At 35.4% G+C, this 16,607-nt stretch overlaps 1 protein-coding gene across 6 annotated transcripts in view; it reads left to right on the top strand.

Moving 5' to 3' along the window:
- LOC142354657 (5-hydroxytryptamine receptor 1F-like) overlaps positions 1 to 16,607 on the top strand; it is a 77,054-nt gene that overhangs the window by 48,629 nt on the left and 11,818 nt on the right. For 2 of the 6 annotated variants that reach the window (XM_075407007.1, XM_075407008.1), the window contains exon 2: positions 12,859 to 13,396. In XM_075407007.1, coding sequence (XP_075263122.1) covers positions 13,112 to 13,396 — 285 coding nt within the window. In that variant the 5' untranslated portion in view covers positions 12,859 to 13,111. Of the gene's footprint in view, positions 1 to 28; positions 110 to 1,416; positions 2,253 to 3,566; positions 3,588 to 12,858; positions 13,397 to 16,607 lie in introns of those variants that run through there. The other 4 variants (XM_075407005.1, XM_075407006.1, XM_075407004.1 and 1 more) reach the window with 4 other exon arrangements.

Genomic DNA, 16,607 nt, shown 5'->3' with positions numbered 1-16,607 from the left:
GAAACTTTACCAATTTTATTATGATTAATTCGTCAGATGTACGTCAAATTATTACAAGTGACCAAAAATTACTACTGATAAAAAATTACTTTTTCGTCAGATCAAATAAGTTGGTATCAAAAAGTTACCCCTATTTTTCCAGACTAATTTGAGGAGTTAACAAAACTATACTGGTCTTTGACTACCACATGTTAAATTTAAGGAAAAACAGTTTCAAAAAGTGCAACAAAGTGAAAATTTATCCTCAATTTTTTTCTGGTTAAGCAAATGGCGCCAATTTTTATTATTCCACTTTTATGTTCGCTTACATTTTTCTGCATTTTTTTCCGCTGGAGTTTCTTTGATAGTAAAATTGATCCGCCTTTCCGGCTTCAGAAATCTATGCGAGCCTCTTTTTTCGCTATTTTATTATTTGCATGGTGCAAATATTATGAACATAGTTTGACCATAGTGCTAATACGCGGTCATATTTCCGTTGGCAGAAATTGGCACAATTGAACATAATATTTCAATATTTCAGGCTTTTATGTTGATTTATTGCTACAATTTTTGTGACTATTTTTATATCATTCTTGCAGTTCTGAAATGTCAAATATATTCTGCAGAAACAAAAAATTTCAATATATTCAAAGTATTTTTGCATTTAAAACTTAGATTGGCTCACACAAAAAGGAAAAGTTTTATGAATTAAAAATTATTTTGGTATATATGACTCCAAAAAACCAAAATAACTTTTGTTCTATATTTCCAAATTCATTTTTTTCTATATGGCGTTTTTGAATTTTATGATAACTTTTTTCACCATTTTGAAACCGTCCATCAGGTCCAACATATCTGGTGGTTTCAAAAAGTTGCATTTTAAAAAAAATCAATTAAATTAACATCTTGGCAGAACCTAATACATTTTGCAGCAATTCTGAATAGTCAAGTTTTACAATAATGAATAGTCAAGTCTAGGAAGTTTCAAAAATATGTTCCTTAAATTTGTCAAGTTCGAATTTTTTTCCTATTCTTCTAACTGCCTCCCTTTTCATTTTTCTCTCTGCAGCTCCATAACTATGGAAGCAAATGTATCTGATAGGTGGAAAAAATAGCAAAAAATAAGCGATTGAGATAGAAATGACATCTTTTAAAATAAAGACTTCTCCTCCATTTTATATTATACTCTCCTACTTTTTTCCGCCGTTTCTTACTGCAAAAAAATTATGGCTGGTTATCAATAATTTTAAATAACAAATCGATAAACGTCTGATAATTTTTTGTTCACGTTCTCCACGATGACTTACTAAAGTTCAAAATACAAACAATTAATTTTCAAAATTGTTTAGCTGTTTTTGTTCCTAAATTGTGTTTTCTGATGGTAAAAGGTTTTTCGACGAGATTTGATTGTTTGTTTATTTTGAATTATTTCATATGCGTTGTTAAATTCTGCAGAAAATAAATTTTTGATTATTATTTACACATTTTTGATAGAAAATTTTTCACAGGTTGCATGACAAAAAATAAAACTGTCAGTTTTTGTTTAATAATTGAAAGCTGAATTAATTGTTTAAAAGGTAAACAAAGAATTATTTTTGAAAACAAAAAGATCATACATGCCAAAATTCTTTCAAATTACATTTAAAATGCATTCTTGGATAAAAATGAAGCAAATTTTTTATTAAAATTATCTTTTTTCGGTAGCTCCTAAAAGTCCCAGGCTTTCTGGCTTTTTAAAAGGAAAACATAAAAGTTCACTTTTTGTTTTTATTGATACCGTTCAGTTATGCTGGTTATAATTTCTAGCGTGCTGTTGACAACAGATATTACTGTCAGTTTATGCTAATTATTGCAAACCTTTAAAAATATCCCACAGTCGCAGTATATATGACATATAGATTTATAACTCCCCCGTTTTGAAATTATTATTTCGCTAACCTGAAGTATTTACCCCCTCCCCTCCATTTTGCCTCCCTCCTCACTGAATTAGCAATCACTTTATAGCCCCAGTATTTCTATTCAACTTGTTACATCGTGAATGAGTCTTTTGTTTTATCAGATGTTTTCTTTCTAGTCGCCTAAATTATTTACGCCCCGTTTTCTCATTTTTAAGGGGAGTTCAATTTACTTTTGTTTGCGAAAAGATCGAATTGAAATATTGGAAAAATTTATCATCGCTTTACTTTCTTGAAATAACAATAGCTTATTTGAATCGCATTGAACGACAAACACACATAAGCGCTGTGTGCAGATTAATTTGCAACAATTGAAAGGTAAGCACCAAAAGGAAAATCGAACAATAAATTACAACCGCAAATTCTATTTTTACCGCTGAGTGTTTGTAAGTGCAAAATTGAACTGACTACGTGCAAAAATCGCTGCAAAGGAATTTTAGTTGTTTGACACGTGAAATATGTCTGGCAATGTTTAATGAAATTAGAATATTACGTGCCCGTCAAGGGTACTGGGCAAAAAATTCACAAGCAAAAGCTAGATGAACCCAGAACAGGTCACTGCTCTGCTGAAAAGTGTTCTACCTAGAAAAAAAGAAAAAATTTTAATGTTTCTCCCTTGCAATTTAATTTACACAAAATTTGAAAAGAAAATTTCTCGTCGATTTCTTCTTAAAATTTCAAAAAAGTCAGTCTAGGTCATCAAAGACAGGATTACGTGGCCATTGTCCAAATCGACAAATTTCAATAAATTTGCCGATTTGTTGAAGCAAGTGACCAAAACGTGTCCCCTATTTTCACAATTCATATATGTTTTCAACGATGGAACTTAGTTACGCAAAACGTGAACATAATTTACTTATATCGTGGAAAAGGCTTAAATTTTGTCACGAGCATTAACGGATAAATTGCCATCATATTGAGCTTTTAATTAGCCGAAAACTTTATTGCCGATTTTTATTAGAACTTATTTGAGACCAAATTCAGAAAATTGATAAATTTGTTTTAAATGCTGAGAAAAATCGGAATTCTGAGATTTTGTTCTACGTATGCAGAAAAAAATCAGATAGATTCGAATGCATTAAAAATTTTGACCAAAAACATCTTTATTTCTCTAACCAGTTAGGTTCATACTTTTTTCACATATACTTGATATTATGCCTTTTTATAAAATTTTTTATAGTAAAGTAACAAAAACTCGTGATTTCTGCTTCAATAGCAATTTGGCCTGCCTATACCGCATAAAATGAACTTTTGGAGAAAAAAGAACAAACTTATAACGGTGGTCGTGAAAGAGATATACAGTTTCCATATTATTTCAAGTCTATCAATTTTTCTATTTTTTTTTGTTTCTTGCTTTTTGACAGGTTATTAGATTTGAGTTATCTTTTAATGATAAGAGTACTTTAACTTGCAAATGAAAAAAAAACCGATTTCCAAAAGTTTTTCCTACTTATGCGTAAGATAAAGATAATAATGTAAATACTTATTCTTTTCAAGGGTTGAAGAGATAAACAAACAATCAAACAAGTTCGCTTCCTATCTGCTTTAGATGAGAAATGCCTACAAACTGTGTATTGGAGACAAAAAAGGGGCAATATCCCAGGTTGAGGTGCCATCCGGAAGTAACCTTTGATCACATCGTGCCAGACGAAAGTAACCTCTTATCAGACCATCCCAGACCAAAGTATCATCTGATCAGACTAAAGTACGCTCGAAATACCGTGTGTGCTCAAAGTGCGCTCGAAACTGTCTCTGATCAGACCTTTCCAGACGGAAATGACCTCTGCTCAGACCAAAATCAGATCATTGTCCAGAAGATTGTGCAACCATGGCCCAGACCTATCTCAGACCATCGCTCAAAATTACTTCCGACCAGACTATTGTGCGCTCGAAATCACCTCTAATCAGACTCAAATGCACTTGAAGTAGTCTGATCAGTGAATGGCTTTCACTATGAACAAAGTTCTTAAATTTTGTTATAAAATATTAATTACAAAAAATTGATGTTTGCATTGTTAAATTCATCTAAAGAAAAGACCCTCCTAAAAGTATTGCTAAAGAAAAGAAAACCCAATTGCCGAGAAAAAATTTATATAGTATACCATTAGTGCATATTTTGAACTCAATGGATGAATTTAGACCGCTTTCCATATAAAGCATCGTGTTCTACCGTTAATCAAAACTTCCTTTTAAGGGGGCCGGTATTTAGTTGGACCCCTTTAGGTCTGATCAAAGCCACCAGACTCTAGATGCGTCTGTGATGAGAGTGCTGCAGAGCCAACATCTCTCGGTTAAAAAAAACAAAAAATCAAAAGAAAAAATTTCCGCTCGCAATGGTCTCTGATCAGACCCAATTTCGCTCAAAATCTTCTCTGATCAGACTAATGTGCGCTTGAGTCCGCTTCTGACCACATCATTTCCATCCTGAAGTAACCTCTGATCATACCTTCTCCAGACCGAAGTGACCTATGATCATACCATCCCCAGACCGAAGTGACCTCTGACCATACCATCGCTAGACCGAAGTGACCTCTGCTCATACCAACCCCAGACCGAAGTGACCTCTGATCATACCATCCCCAGACCGAAGTGACCTCTGATGATACCATTTACCGACCGAAGTGACCTCTGATCATACCATTCCCCGACCGAAGTGACCTCTGATCAGACCATTCCCATCCTGAAGTGACCTCTGATGATACCATCCCCAGACCGAAGTGACCTCTGCTCACACCTTCCCCAGACCGAAGTGACCTCTGATCATACCATCCCCCGACCGAAGTGACCTCTGATCATACCATCCCCAGACCGAAGTGACCTCTGATCATACCATTCCCCGACCGAAGTGACTTCTGATCAGACCATTCCCATCCTGAAGTGACCTCTGATCATACCATCCCCAGACCGAAGTGACCTCTGCTCATACCACCCCCAGACTGAAGTGACCTCTAATCATACCATAGCCAGACCGAAGTGACCTCTGATCATACCATCCCCAGACCGAAGTGACCTCTGATCATACCATCCCCAGACCGAAGTGACCTCTGATCATACCATTCCCCGACCGAAGTGACCTCTGATCCTACCATTCCCCGACCGAAATGACCTCTGATCAGACCATTTCCATCATGAAGTTACCTCTGATCATACCATCCCCAGACCGAAGTGACCTCTGCTCACACCATCCCCAGACCGAAGTGACCTCTGCTCACACCATCCCCAGACCGAAGTGACCTCTGATCATACCATCCCCCGACCGAAGTGACCTCTGATCATACCATCCCCCGACCGAAGTGACCTCTGATCATACCGTAGCCAGACCGAAGTGACCTCTGATCCCCATACGGAAGTGACCTCTGATCATACCATTCCCCGACCGAAGTGACCTCTGATCAGACCATTCCCATCCTGAAGTGACCTCTGCTCATACCATCCCCAGACCGAAGTGACCTCTGATCATACCATCCCCCGACCGAAGTGACCTCTGATCATACCATCCCCAGACCGAAGTGACCTCTGATCATACCATCGCCAGACCGAAGTGACCTCTGCTCATACCATCCCCAGACCGAAATGACCTCTGATCATACCATCCCCAGATCGAAGTAGCCTCTGATCATACCATCGCCAGACCGAAGTGACCTCTGCTCATACCATCCCCAGACCGAAGTGACCTCTGATCATACCATCCCCGACCGAAGTGACCTCTGATCATACCATCCCCAGACCGAAGTGACCTCTGATCATACCATCGCCAGACCGAAGTGACCTCTGCTCATACCATCCCCAGACCGAAATGACCTCTGATCATACCATCCCCAGACCGAAGTAGCCTCTGATCATACCATCGCCAGACCGAAGTGACCTCTGCTCATACCATCCCCAGACCGAAGTGACCTCTGATCACACCATCCCCAGACCGAAGTGACCTCTGATCATACCATCCCCCGACCGAAGTGACCTCTGATCATACCATCCCCCGACCGAAGTGACCTCTGATCATACCGTAGCCAGACCGAAGTGACCTCTGATCCCCATACGGAAGTGACCTCTGATCATACCATTCCCCGACCGAAGTGACCTCTGATCAGACCATTCCCATCCTGAAGTGACCTCTGCTCATACCATCCCCAGACCGAAGTGACCTCTGATCATACCATCCTCCGACCGAAGTGACCTCTGATCATACCATCCCCAGACCGAAGTGACCTCTGATCATACCATCGCCAGACTGAAGTGACCTCTGCTCATACCATCCCCAGACCGAAATGACCTCTGATCATACCATCCCCAGACCGAAGTAGCCTCTGATCATACCATCGCCAGACCGAAGTGACCTCTGCTCATACCATCCCCAGACCGAAGTGACCTCTGATCATACCATCCCCCGACCGAAGTGACCTCTGATCAGACCATTCCCATCCTGAAGTGACCTCTGCTCATACCATCCCCAGACCGAAGTGACCTCTGATCATACCATCCCCCGACCGAAGTGACCTCTGATCATACCATCCCCAGACCGAAGTGACCTCTGATCATACCATCGCCAGACTGAAGTGACCTCTGCTCATACCATCCCCAGACCGAAATGACCTCTGATCATACCATCCCCAGACCGAAGTAGCCTCTGATCATACCATCGCCAGACCGAAGTGACCTCTGCTCATACCATCCCCAGACCGAAGTGACCTCTGATCATACCATCCCCCGACCGAAGTGACCTCTGATCAGACCATTCCCATCCTGAAGTGACCTCTGATCATACCATCCCCAGACCGAAGTGACCTCTGATCATACTATTGTGCGCTCGAACCAAATTCTAGAACCTGTAATTTTGGTCTGGGAACACACCGTGTGCGTTGGACTTGGTCAGATCAGAGGTCACTTCCGGTTGAGACCTCGACCTGGGATAAGACACACAAAAAGAATCAACCCGTTGTAAACATTGAAACTATTATTTATAATTTTTATATCAGTTTGCTGCAATCGTTCATGCTGATCATGCGGAGACTTTTTCGATTCTGATGGCAAACTGCTAAGTTTGCTGCGTTTAAACACAGTGTATAACATAGATTCGAACCAAGTTGAAATAAATATTTGTTTTGCGTTGTTATCTTGCTTCTGAGCTAATTTGACGAATAACTAACTTTTACGGTATTCAAATTAAGTTTGAGGCACAAATTATTACTGTTTTGAAATAAATAATTAAATAACTTGGATCAGAAACTTGAATTTCATTATTGTTATTGATGTATTAAGAAATCGAAACTGTACGAAAAAAAATGATGAAAGCAATTATCAAAGATATTTAAAATTTCATTATTGAATACTGTTTATAAACAAATTTTTTCAAGATTAAGAGCAATGTCTATGTTTATGGCAGCCTCTTCACAAGTCTGGGATCAGAAAAATTCGGCTGAAAGGTTGTGTTTGTAATTTATTTATGTTTAAACAATCTTCAGAACGGCTAATTGCTAAAAATCAATGACCACGAAAAAACTTAAACAAATCACGTTTTTTAAAAAAAGGACAACGTCATTTGTTTGTTTTCTAACGCTCCCGTCAGCTTAAATCTTATTTTGTTCCCAAAAATATCGACAAAAACCAAAATTTTGATTGATCATGAAAACAGTTGTTATTATAAAAGAGTGATATATAGATAGCAAATGACATGAAAACATAATTTTGGATAAATAGCTTAAAAATTATGAAAATGATAACCGAAAAAACCATTCATTATCTGATAACGGCAATATCAAAACGGTTCTTTATTCGAGGCGATAACCACAAGCAGGTCGTTTAAGGGAGGGTTTATCAGGAAATGTACCAAGTTATTATGGTAGAAGAATGGCAGACGAAAACCACTTGAAATTTTGTCCCAAGAAACATGAAATGATCAATTTTGACCGGTGTTTTTTTAAGGTAAAAACTGCTACGGCTTTTACGTTTTTTGACCGCTAATATCGTTTTTACTGCTTTTTTTCACGCAGGAAATGACCTTTTTTGATCGTTATTTTGTCGGAAATGACCGTTTTTGAGCGTGAAAGCGAGCTAATATTCACAAAAAACGCAATTTTCTTCGCCTTTACTTCAATTTTATTACTTGATCAACTAAAAAGTTTTATTCCTTAAGCAATTTGCCTTTTTTTCTCACTAAGAGCGAATTCAATTACAAACGTGACGGTTAAATAAATGACAATTTAGCCCAAAATTGTCGATAAGTTATTACCGACAATTTAGCCCAAAAAATTGTCGGCAAATTTTTACGCCAAACTTATTTTCCCATAAACTGCAGCAAGTCAATCGTGCCGGATATTTGTCTACAATGATATGTCGCAATAAAATCTGCAAATCAAAGCTTCAATTAGCTTTGAAACACCGAATAATTGCCGGGTTATCCATTAAAGAGTCTTTCTGAAGCCAGTCGATCAAATAACGTACCTAATTTAGACGCAATTAGACTTCATTTTGTGCCTTAACTTTTATCAATCGTGGTGAATTCGTACTTTGAAACTGGAGTAGCCGCGGGAGATAACGATAAAAATACATGTATACTGTGATGGTGACTTTGAATCAGGCAAGAAGTACTTTCACTGAGCGTGACTATCTGAAATACTGTCTCAGAAAAAATTCCCAATTCCCAATTTTTATGAAACCGACTGTTGACAAAAATAGAGATCTAGCCTTTTTTTGTGACAATTTTAACACGAAAAAGTTTAACATAATAAAAGTCATTGCTGTTTATGATACCACCTGATAGCAAAAATTCGGCTATGTTACATTTTAGTTATATTTTCACTTTTAGTTCCCGTTAATATAGCACACGAAGCAACAATTTCGAAAACTATGAGCACTAAAGAGTGAACAAATTGTATTAAAGAAAATACGTTTCATTATATCTTCAAAAAAATTACATTCAAATTAAGGTTTACAATTTTTGCTGAATCATTTTGATGTTGAGTTAAAGTTCAGTTACGAGTTCTGCTATGATGGGGGTTAATAGTCCATAAATGTTTTACCCTAAAAGTCTAAAATACAAAAAACAAGCGGAATCGCTGATTGCCGTATGAAGCACAGCAATTGTTCCAACCCAGATGTTTGCTTCCATAATTGTCGACCAATTGTCAAAAGCGACAGAACTCAAAATAATAGCAAGCAGATTGACATAAAACAGCTGCCACTGCTTTGCAAAAATGTAGTCTCAAGATAACAATGATCGAAACGGGCCTATTGAAACTCAGAAAAAACTTTTTATGAAAACCTTTGTTTATTCATAGTTTCTAAAAGCACCTCCAATTAAAATTGAGGGAAATCATTTTGAGACTGAAGAAAATCACGCGCGACAAAAATAAACACCTCAATAAAGAAAACGTCACAAATAGAGAACCAACCTTAACATTTACAAAAGAATCAAAGGCGTCCATAACTTAGGATGAAAAGATATAGTTCAAACCAGTTCTTCTAATATTTTTTTTACTGACATGGAGCTTTGATAACTTTAAACCTTTGTCCTTGATTGAATTTTTTCTCTTCTGATTACACTTTTTTAGATTTCACTTCTTAAATCTTGACTCTAAAAAAACGTAAATTTGAGGAACTCTTCTGTTGATAAGCTTCTACGATTGATGCAACAGATTAGAAAAGATAATAGAAATTCAAAACTTTGCTGACTTAGCGTGGTGACGTTGAGAACTAGTTTAATATATCTTAAAGAGTTTTAAATACCAAAAACTTTTCAAATTTGTAATTTGAAAAGCTGGAGAAAGCAAAAAAGCTCCACTTAACAAATATATTGCTGGATTGAACCAATTTTCGTGTGTACCTTTGAATCTTTTTTCTCTCTCTTTCTCTCTCCCCCGTTTACAAACAGTTTTACATCAGTGCAAACAATGTTCTAACAACAAATGGGTAAACAGAAAAACAGAAATTTGTTTATGTTAGAGTATACATTCTAGTAAGTAAGTTGTGATCATAAGATGGTGCTTGAAATGCCAGCTCAACATAAGAGAGCATAGTACGCCTCTAGTAGTGTGACCAGTTGGCTCAGTGGAGAGCACAAGATTGCATTCAATTACGAGATTATGAGTTCGCAACCCTCAAAGGTCCCAAGTGTTACTATAAAAACGTTACGGGGTGTTGGCATAGAATCAACTTAGCGAGCAAAGAGTTGCTTCAATAGTTTACATGCAACCACGCACGCGTGTACGCATCAATTTAAATATGCATATATATATATATATGTATATATATATATATATATATATATATATATATATATATACATATATATATATATATATATATATATATATATATATATACATATATATATATATAATCTACCACTCCCCCTCGCTCTATCTCTCTCCCTATCTCTTTTCCTCCTTTTCTATCAAACAGACAAGATCCACAGGCATGTGCGCACACCACGCATTCTCTCTCTCATCCATACATAGGTTTAATGCGACATTATCTTTTCCTGCATGAAGTATAGAGAATTCTTCCTAAGTTCTTGCTAAAAACTTCCTTTTCTTCCCAAGTTTTCTGAATTTTTGTATTCCTAGTTTACATGGTAGATTCAATTTTTTTAATAGGTTTCGAATAATACGAATTTCAATGCTGTACTCAAGCAACAAAAATTGGGCTCACATGTCTCAATAAAAAAATTTCTCTCGGTCGTAAAGATCACATCAAAAAATATCTTTAGAAATGAATATCAGGCTGCAAATAAAAAGGATTAAAATTTAGGAACTCTCACCTGAAATGTGTTCAGCCGTTAGAGAGAAATGTTCGTAAGAACGCACGCCCATTTTTTTTTACTTCACCCCGAAAAAGAAATTCTCTCAAAAGCTCTGCGAATAACTTTTTGATACGTATTGATTTTTGGGATTTTTTGCCAAAAAAGTTCTGGTGAATACCTTTGCAAAATGTTGCGCAACTAAATTTTTTAATGCACGCGTCTCAGGCGTTCAAGGAATAGTCTAAAAAACGTTTTTAAAAAAAAAGAGTTCGAGAAACTCAAAGATTATTGAAAATATTTTTCGAAAAACGTAAAGAGGCGTAAAATTTGTTTCATTTTTTTGAAAGCGTTGGCCTTTTACATATATCATCATGCAATTTCAGGAAATTAAGCGAAATCTTGTTTAGTAAAAAAAATAAACAATCACTTGAATTGTGCTATTCGAGGCTCATTTACATTTCACAATGCTACTGCTCTCTGTCACGGACGAATTAAGAAAAATACACTTCAATATTTTTAGTACTCTCATTAATGGCAAATCTCATTGGACCTCTAATCTAGCATTATTTTTTTCAATTATTTGTTTGTTGATGGGTATTTATGGAAAATTTTCTCTCTCTTTCTTATGTAGTAGACAATTAAATAAAAACTTTGATTAGCGGGGCAGGAACATTATGTGCAAACGCACATTACCGAGCCCCCATTTTTGTTCCTAGTTTCAAGTTTCAATATTCCAAATAATTCGTAAACAATTTTGTATTAGCTGAAATTGCAAAATTTTCATCTACATCTTTTTTGAATTAATGCCTTTCGAGACATGTATTTTCTTTCAAAACTTTTTTTCTCAATTTCTATCCGTTGGGAGAAAAAAATTGATCTTTTAGAGGCGCTCTTGTCAGATATGTGTATGAAAAATTGACCCAAACGCAATTTGGGGATTATTTAAAACACAACCTCTACTTTAACAACTGACTTAAAAATTTTGTTCCCAACAATTTAAAAATATCAGAAAAAGTATTGGTGTCCTAGAGCTCACCTATAAAGCTAAGTTCAAATTCATTCACTTTTTAAAACATCTCGAATGGAAAATTGTATTCGAAAATGCTATTACAGTTTCAAACATGACACTCGCTACCGGAAATTTTTAAAATATTTTGCCAATTCTGTATTCCTGATACAGTTGCACAAATAAGATGGATGTTAAACTACATAGATCTTTCACCGTTTTGATGCAATATGACATTTATGATTAAATTCAGAGTTATGAGGCAAAATTGTAGACTTGTTTATAATCACTAGGATTTTTATTCAACTATGTCTGATTTTCTCAACTGCATCTCAAAACTGATTTTTAATGCATATAAAGCCGTCCGTTAAAAATATACATTGTTCACAAAAAAACAGGAAAAAGTAGTTGAAAAAAAATTACAGCCATATTTTACTGTAAGAATATTTATAAAATAGTTTTCTATTCCTTCTGCTGCCGATATTATTTTTGAGATCAAATAGTCCAAGAAAACTTTGATCAAACTCTCAAATTGTTCTAATATATTTGATTAAAAGAAAAGTACAACGTAAGCATATATTTGAGAATAATTACTATCAGATTATCTCAAGAACTTCGTCAGCCTTGTATTTTTCAAAGCAAAAACGTTCACTTGTCCAGCTATAATTTATTTGATCGGCGACAGAAGTATTATTACACAATAATTTGTATACTGTAACGTTTAAAACGATATTCAACAAATTTTTTGATTTATTGGTGTCGCGAGCATACTCGATTTATTACTGCCTGAAATAAGTTTTCCCAATTAATTGAAATGATACAAAATGCCTGAACAAAACAATAATCCACTGCTCCGGTTTTTGAAAGTTTAGGAAAACTCTCAAACTAAATTTAATTGTTAGACAAATTTAATTAGCCATATGTTGCGCATGGAACAATTATATTGTGAAAAATAGAATTCGACATTTTTACAAAAAGCTGTTTAATTTTTTAAGAGCTTTTTGCTGCCACTGAATTGAGAAATTACGAATACGCTTTAGCCAACCTTTGTTTTTTTTTGCGAGTAAAAACATTAACATTATTCTCAACAATTTTCCAACGCTTTTAGCTGATAAAAAAGAATGTGAAGTCTGTCGCGCGAAATAATTTTGCTTTGAATTTTTAATTATTTGTTTCAGGCCGACAGTTTCAACAATTTACAAGGACCCTTTCAGCCCAATTTCAACTCTTGTTCTGAAAATTAGAGAATTTTGAAATTGAAAGCATCAATTATCGTGGAATTTGAAGTGAAAACTAGAAAATTACTGAAAACTGCGCGGATTTGAACCGAAAAATTACTTGCGCGTCATATTATCCATTTACAAATTACAAAAAAATTGAAAAATTAAAGCTATTTTGCAATTAGTTTTGAGCAGTTTTCATATTAAAAATATGGCTATTATTTCCCTCGTTGGTCTGAGGGATAATTCTACCACGAATTCCTCGAACGACGAAAATTGGAGCGACGTTTTGGAAATGACGCGGACAATTTCAACTGCAATCTTGCTGTCGATGTTGTGTTTATTAACTGCAGTTGGTAATGTACTGGTTATAACTTCGATTATAATTGTGAGGCGGTTACGAACTCCCCCTAATACCATAATTCTGTCCCTGGCAATATCGGATTTAAATGTTGCTGTGTTGGTGATGCCTGTCGCAATAATCTACGAAATTAAGGTACGTTATTCAGACATGTCATTGAATAATTTTATTCAAGAAAAATGAAGGGCAAAATAGCATGATATATTCTATATAAATCTTAACATTTTTAAAGACAGTCTGATTCTAATTATAATCAGAAAGTAATTATATATGCTTGGGGACAAAAAATTACAAACAAAATTAAAAAAGTGAATAATAGTAACGGCAAGCTTTCGATATAAAATCAACTTTTGAGACTTTTTACTGTTCATCTTCTGAACATCAAGAATTTGTACTAAATGACCTCAAGCGCATTTCTTGTACCTTTAAACGACTATAACCCAAAGTCGTTTTTTCGACCGTTCTACTTCTTTTCACACTGATTTTTTTAAACCCCACATATGTTAACACCATGTCCTTTCACCCCACTATTATTTCAGCCTGATAATTACCTGTCGTCATGACTAAAATATCTTCTAATATTGAAGCTGGTAACTTAATCCAATGTTTGGTTGTGAGTTTCATATCAAGTCCCACGGGCCCGCTGAGGCATATGGCCAAATGATTAGAGAACCAATATTAACGGGAGAAATGAGGGACAGGTGAATTTAATGGGTCGAAGTGATAGGTTAAATAAATAGGGGTGATAAAGAGGGACACCAAAATTCAAATGTAATTTAATGAATTAACTTTTTATCTGGTTTTCCAGTCGTTATCGAAAGAATCAATATTTATCTGTGAAAAACTGAAGGAGAAAGTTTTATAATGGGTAAAGTAAAAGTATGAAATTGTACATTAAGGTATAGATTTATATATATATATATATATATATATATATATATATATATATATAGATATAGATATAGATATAGATATATCTATATATAGATATAGATATAGATATATATATATCATAACTGTCTGAAAACAAGGTCAACATTCGTAGAATTTAAAATTCAGCTAAGGTGGTTCGGGGGCCTTAGCCTCTAAATTCCAACAATGTTTGAAAATAGTTCCTAAGTATCGTTTTTCTCTAAGTTAGCCCTCTAGGCGACTTTAATTCTCAAACAGACCTTCTTCCCTAACTAACTTATAAACAAAAACGGGCACAATCCTATATCTAGAAAAAGTTAACTTACACCAGCTAACTTCTAGTACTTATGCCTACTGAGAAAATTATATCAAGAACAAGCCGAAATCGCACTACGAACTCTCTGTCTTACCAACAGAAAGGAGAGACTTCACTTACAAAATTAAATTAAAAAGAAGCTCTGAAAATCTACAAAAACTAAGCGGTATATGTACTCCGCAAAAGTAAATAATAGAGATATAATCATGTCTGATTTCTTTTTATAAACCAATCTTGTGAAAAAATTCCCAAAAAATCACATGGTTGAATTAAGTTTCTCCCAATTTGGTAAGTAACCTCCAATTTGAGCTAAGAAATCCTAAGTTTCTTTAAAGGTTCAAAATCCGTTCAGTTTAGACAATGTCAGAACTGTCATTACCAATCGAAATCAATTTTTCTTCAAAAACCGCTTAAAAAGTTCTCACTTACTTAGCCATTATTCTTTCTTTATAAATTAATTTGAAACTTCTGAGAAAAAATCCAAGCTTAGTACTTTGCTATAATTTCTTAAGTTTTCTTAGTTTTCATAAGACATCTTAAGGCAGAAAATACATTTCTACATCACCCACTTGGGTTTGACTATTCTCCGGAATAGTTATTAGTAAAAAACTAAAAGAATTACATTAAGGAAGTGAAAACACATCATAATTACAAGTAGAAGTGTTATGAAACTCCAGCGAGTCCTTGGTCTCATTATCATGGCTTGTTTAATACAGAAGTTCAGTAAGTTTCCTCGAGTTTCTCACTCGTCGACCTTTGCAGAATTCTTTTAATTCGCACAACCTTGGCTGTAGTGTCTTTCTTGAGCACATCGGTTGCAGATCACCCAAGCTTTTGACTGGGAATGCTGGTCACCAATTATCACTTCCTGTCCCCTGCCCAGATGTTCTATTGCCCACCGCATATTTTGCTGCGCAGAAAGAAGCAAATGCAGAAGATGGAAGTGAATTTTGGGGTACAAGGTTACTTCCTCAATCTCGGTTTGAGTTGCCATTTCTCTGGTCACCCTCGCACCCACTGTTGCTGTGATACTCCACCGATCATCATCATTGTCATCGTTAGTTGCGGGAAATTTCAACCTCAAGTCTAATGCCTTGCCCACAGTAACAGCAAGACCCCACGTATGTCTGTCGCCTCAACTCTTTGGCGATCTCCCCATTGAGCAGTCCTTCTGTAAAAATCCAGCTAGTCAATCTCTCCAGCTCCGCCTCTGGTACCAAGGGATTGTCGCGTACACAAGTCTGGTAAGCTCTGTCTATCCAGTTTATGAGTGTTTCTCCCTGATACTGCCTGATGTTGTGCATAGAGATTGATATGGTTTTGATTTGAGAATGTTTGTCGTTTTGATTTGAGAATAGTTCCTAAGTATTGTCGTTTTGATTTGAAAATAGTTCCTAAGTATCGTTTTTCTCTAAGTTAGCCCTCTAGGCGACTTTAATTCTCAAACAGACCTTCTTCCCTAACTAACTTATAAACAAAAACGGGCACAATCCTATATCGAGAAAAAGTTAACTTACACCAGCTAACTTCTAGTACTTATGCCTACTGAGAAAATTATATCAAGAACAAGCCGAAATCGCACTACGAACTCTCTGTCTTACCAACAGAAAGGAGAGACTTCACTTACAAAATTAAATTAAAAAGAAGCTCTGAAAATCTACAAAAACTAAGCGGTATATGTACTCCGCAAAAGTAAATAATAGAGATATAATCATGTCTGATTTCTTTTTATAAACCAATCTTGTGAAAAAATTCCCAAAAAAATCACATGGTTGAATTAAGTTTCCCCCAATTTGGTAAGTAACCTCCAATTTGAGCTAAGAAATCCTAAGTTTCTTTAAAGGTTCAAAATCCGTTCAGTTTAGACAATGTCAGAACTGTCATTACCAATCGAAATCAATATTTCTTCAAAAACCGCTTAAAAAGTTCTAACTTACTTAGCCATTATTCTTTCTTTATAAATTAATTTGAAACTTCTGAGAAAAAATCCAAGCTTAGTACTTTGCTATAATTTCTTAAGTTTTCTTAGTTTTCATAAGACATCTTAAGACAGAAAATACATTTCTACATCACCCACTTGGGTTTGACTATTCTCCGGAATAGTTATTAGTAAAAAAC

This window comes from Convolutriloba macropyga, chromosome 15, assembly GCF_964194025.1.
Source record: "Convolutriloba macropyga chromosome 15, txConMacr16.3, whole genome shotgun sequence".
NCBI classification, from domain to species: domain Eukaryota; kingdom Metazoa; phylum Xenacoelomorpha; order Acoela; family Convolutidae; genus Convolutriloba; species Convolutriloba macropyga.
Note: the sequence above shows the minus strand (reverse complement) of the source record. Positions and strands in the feature narration are given on the sequence as shown.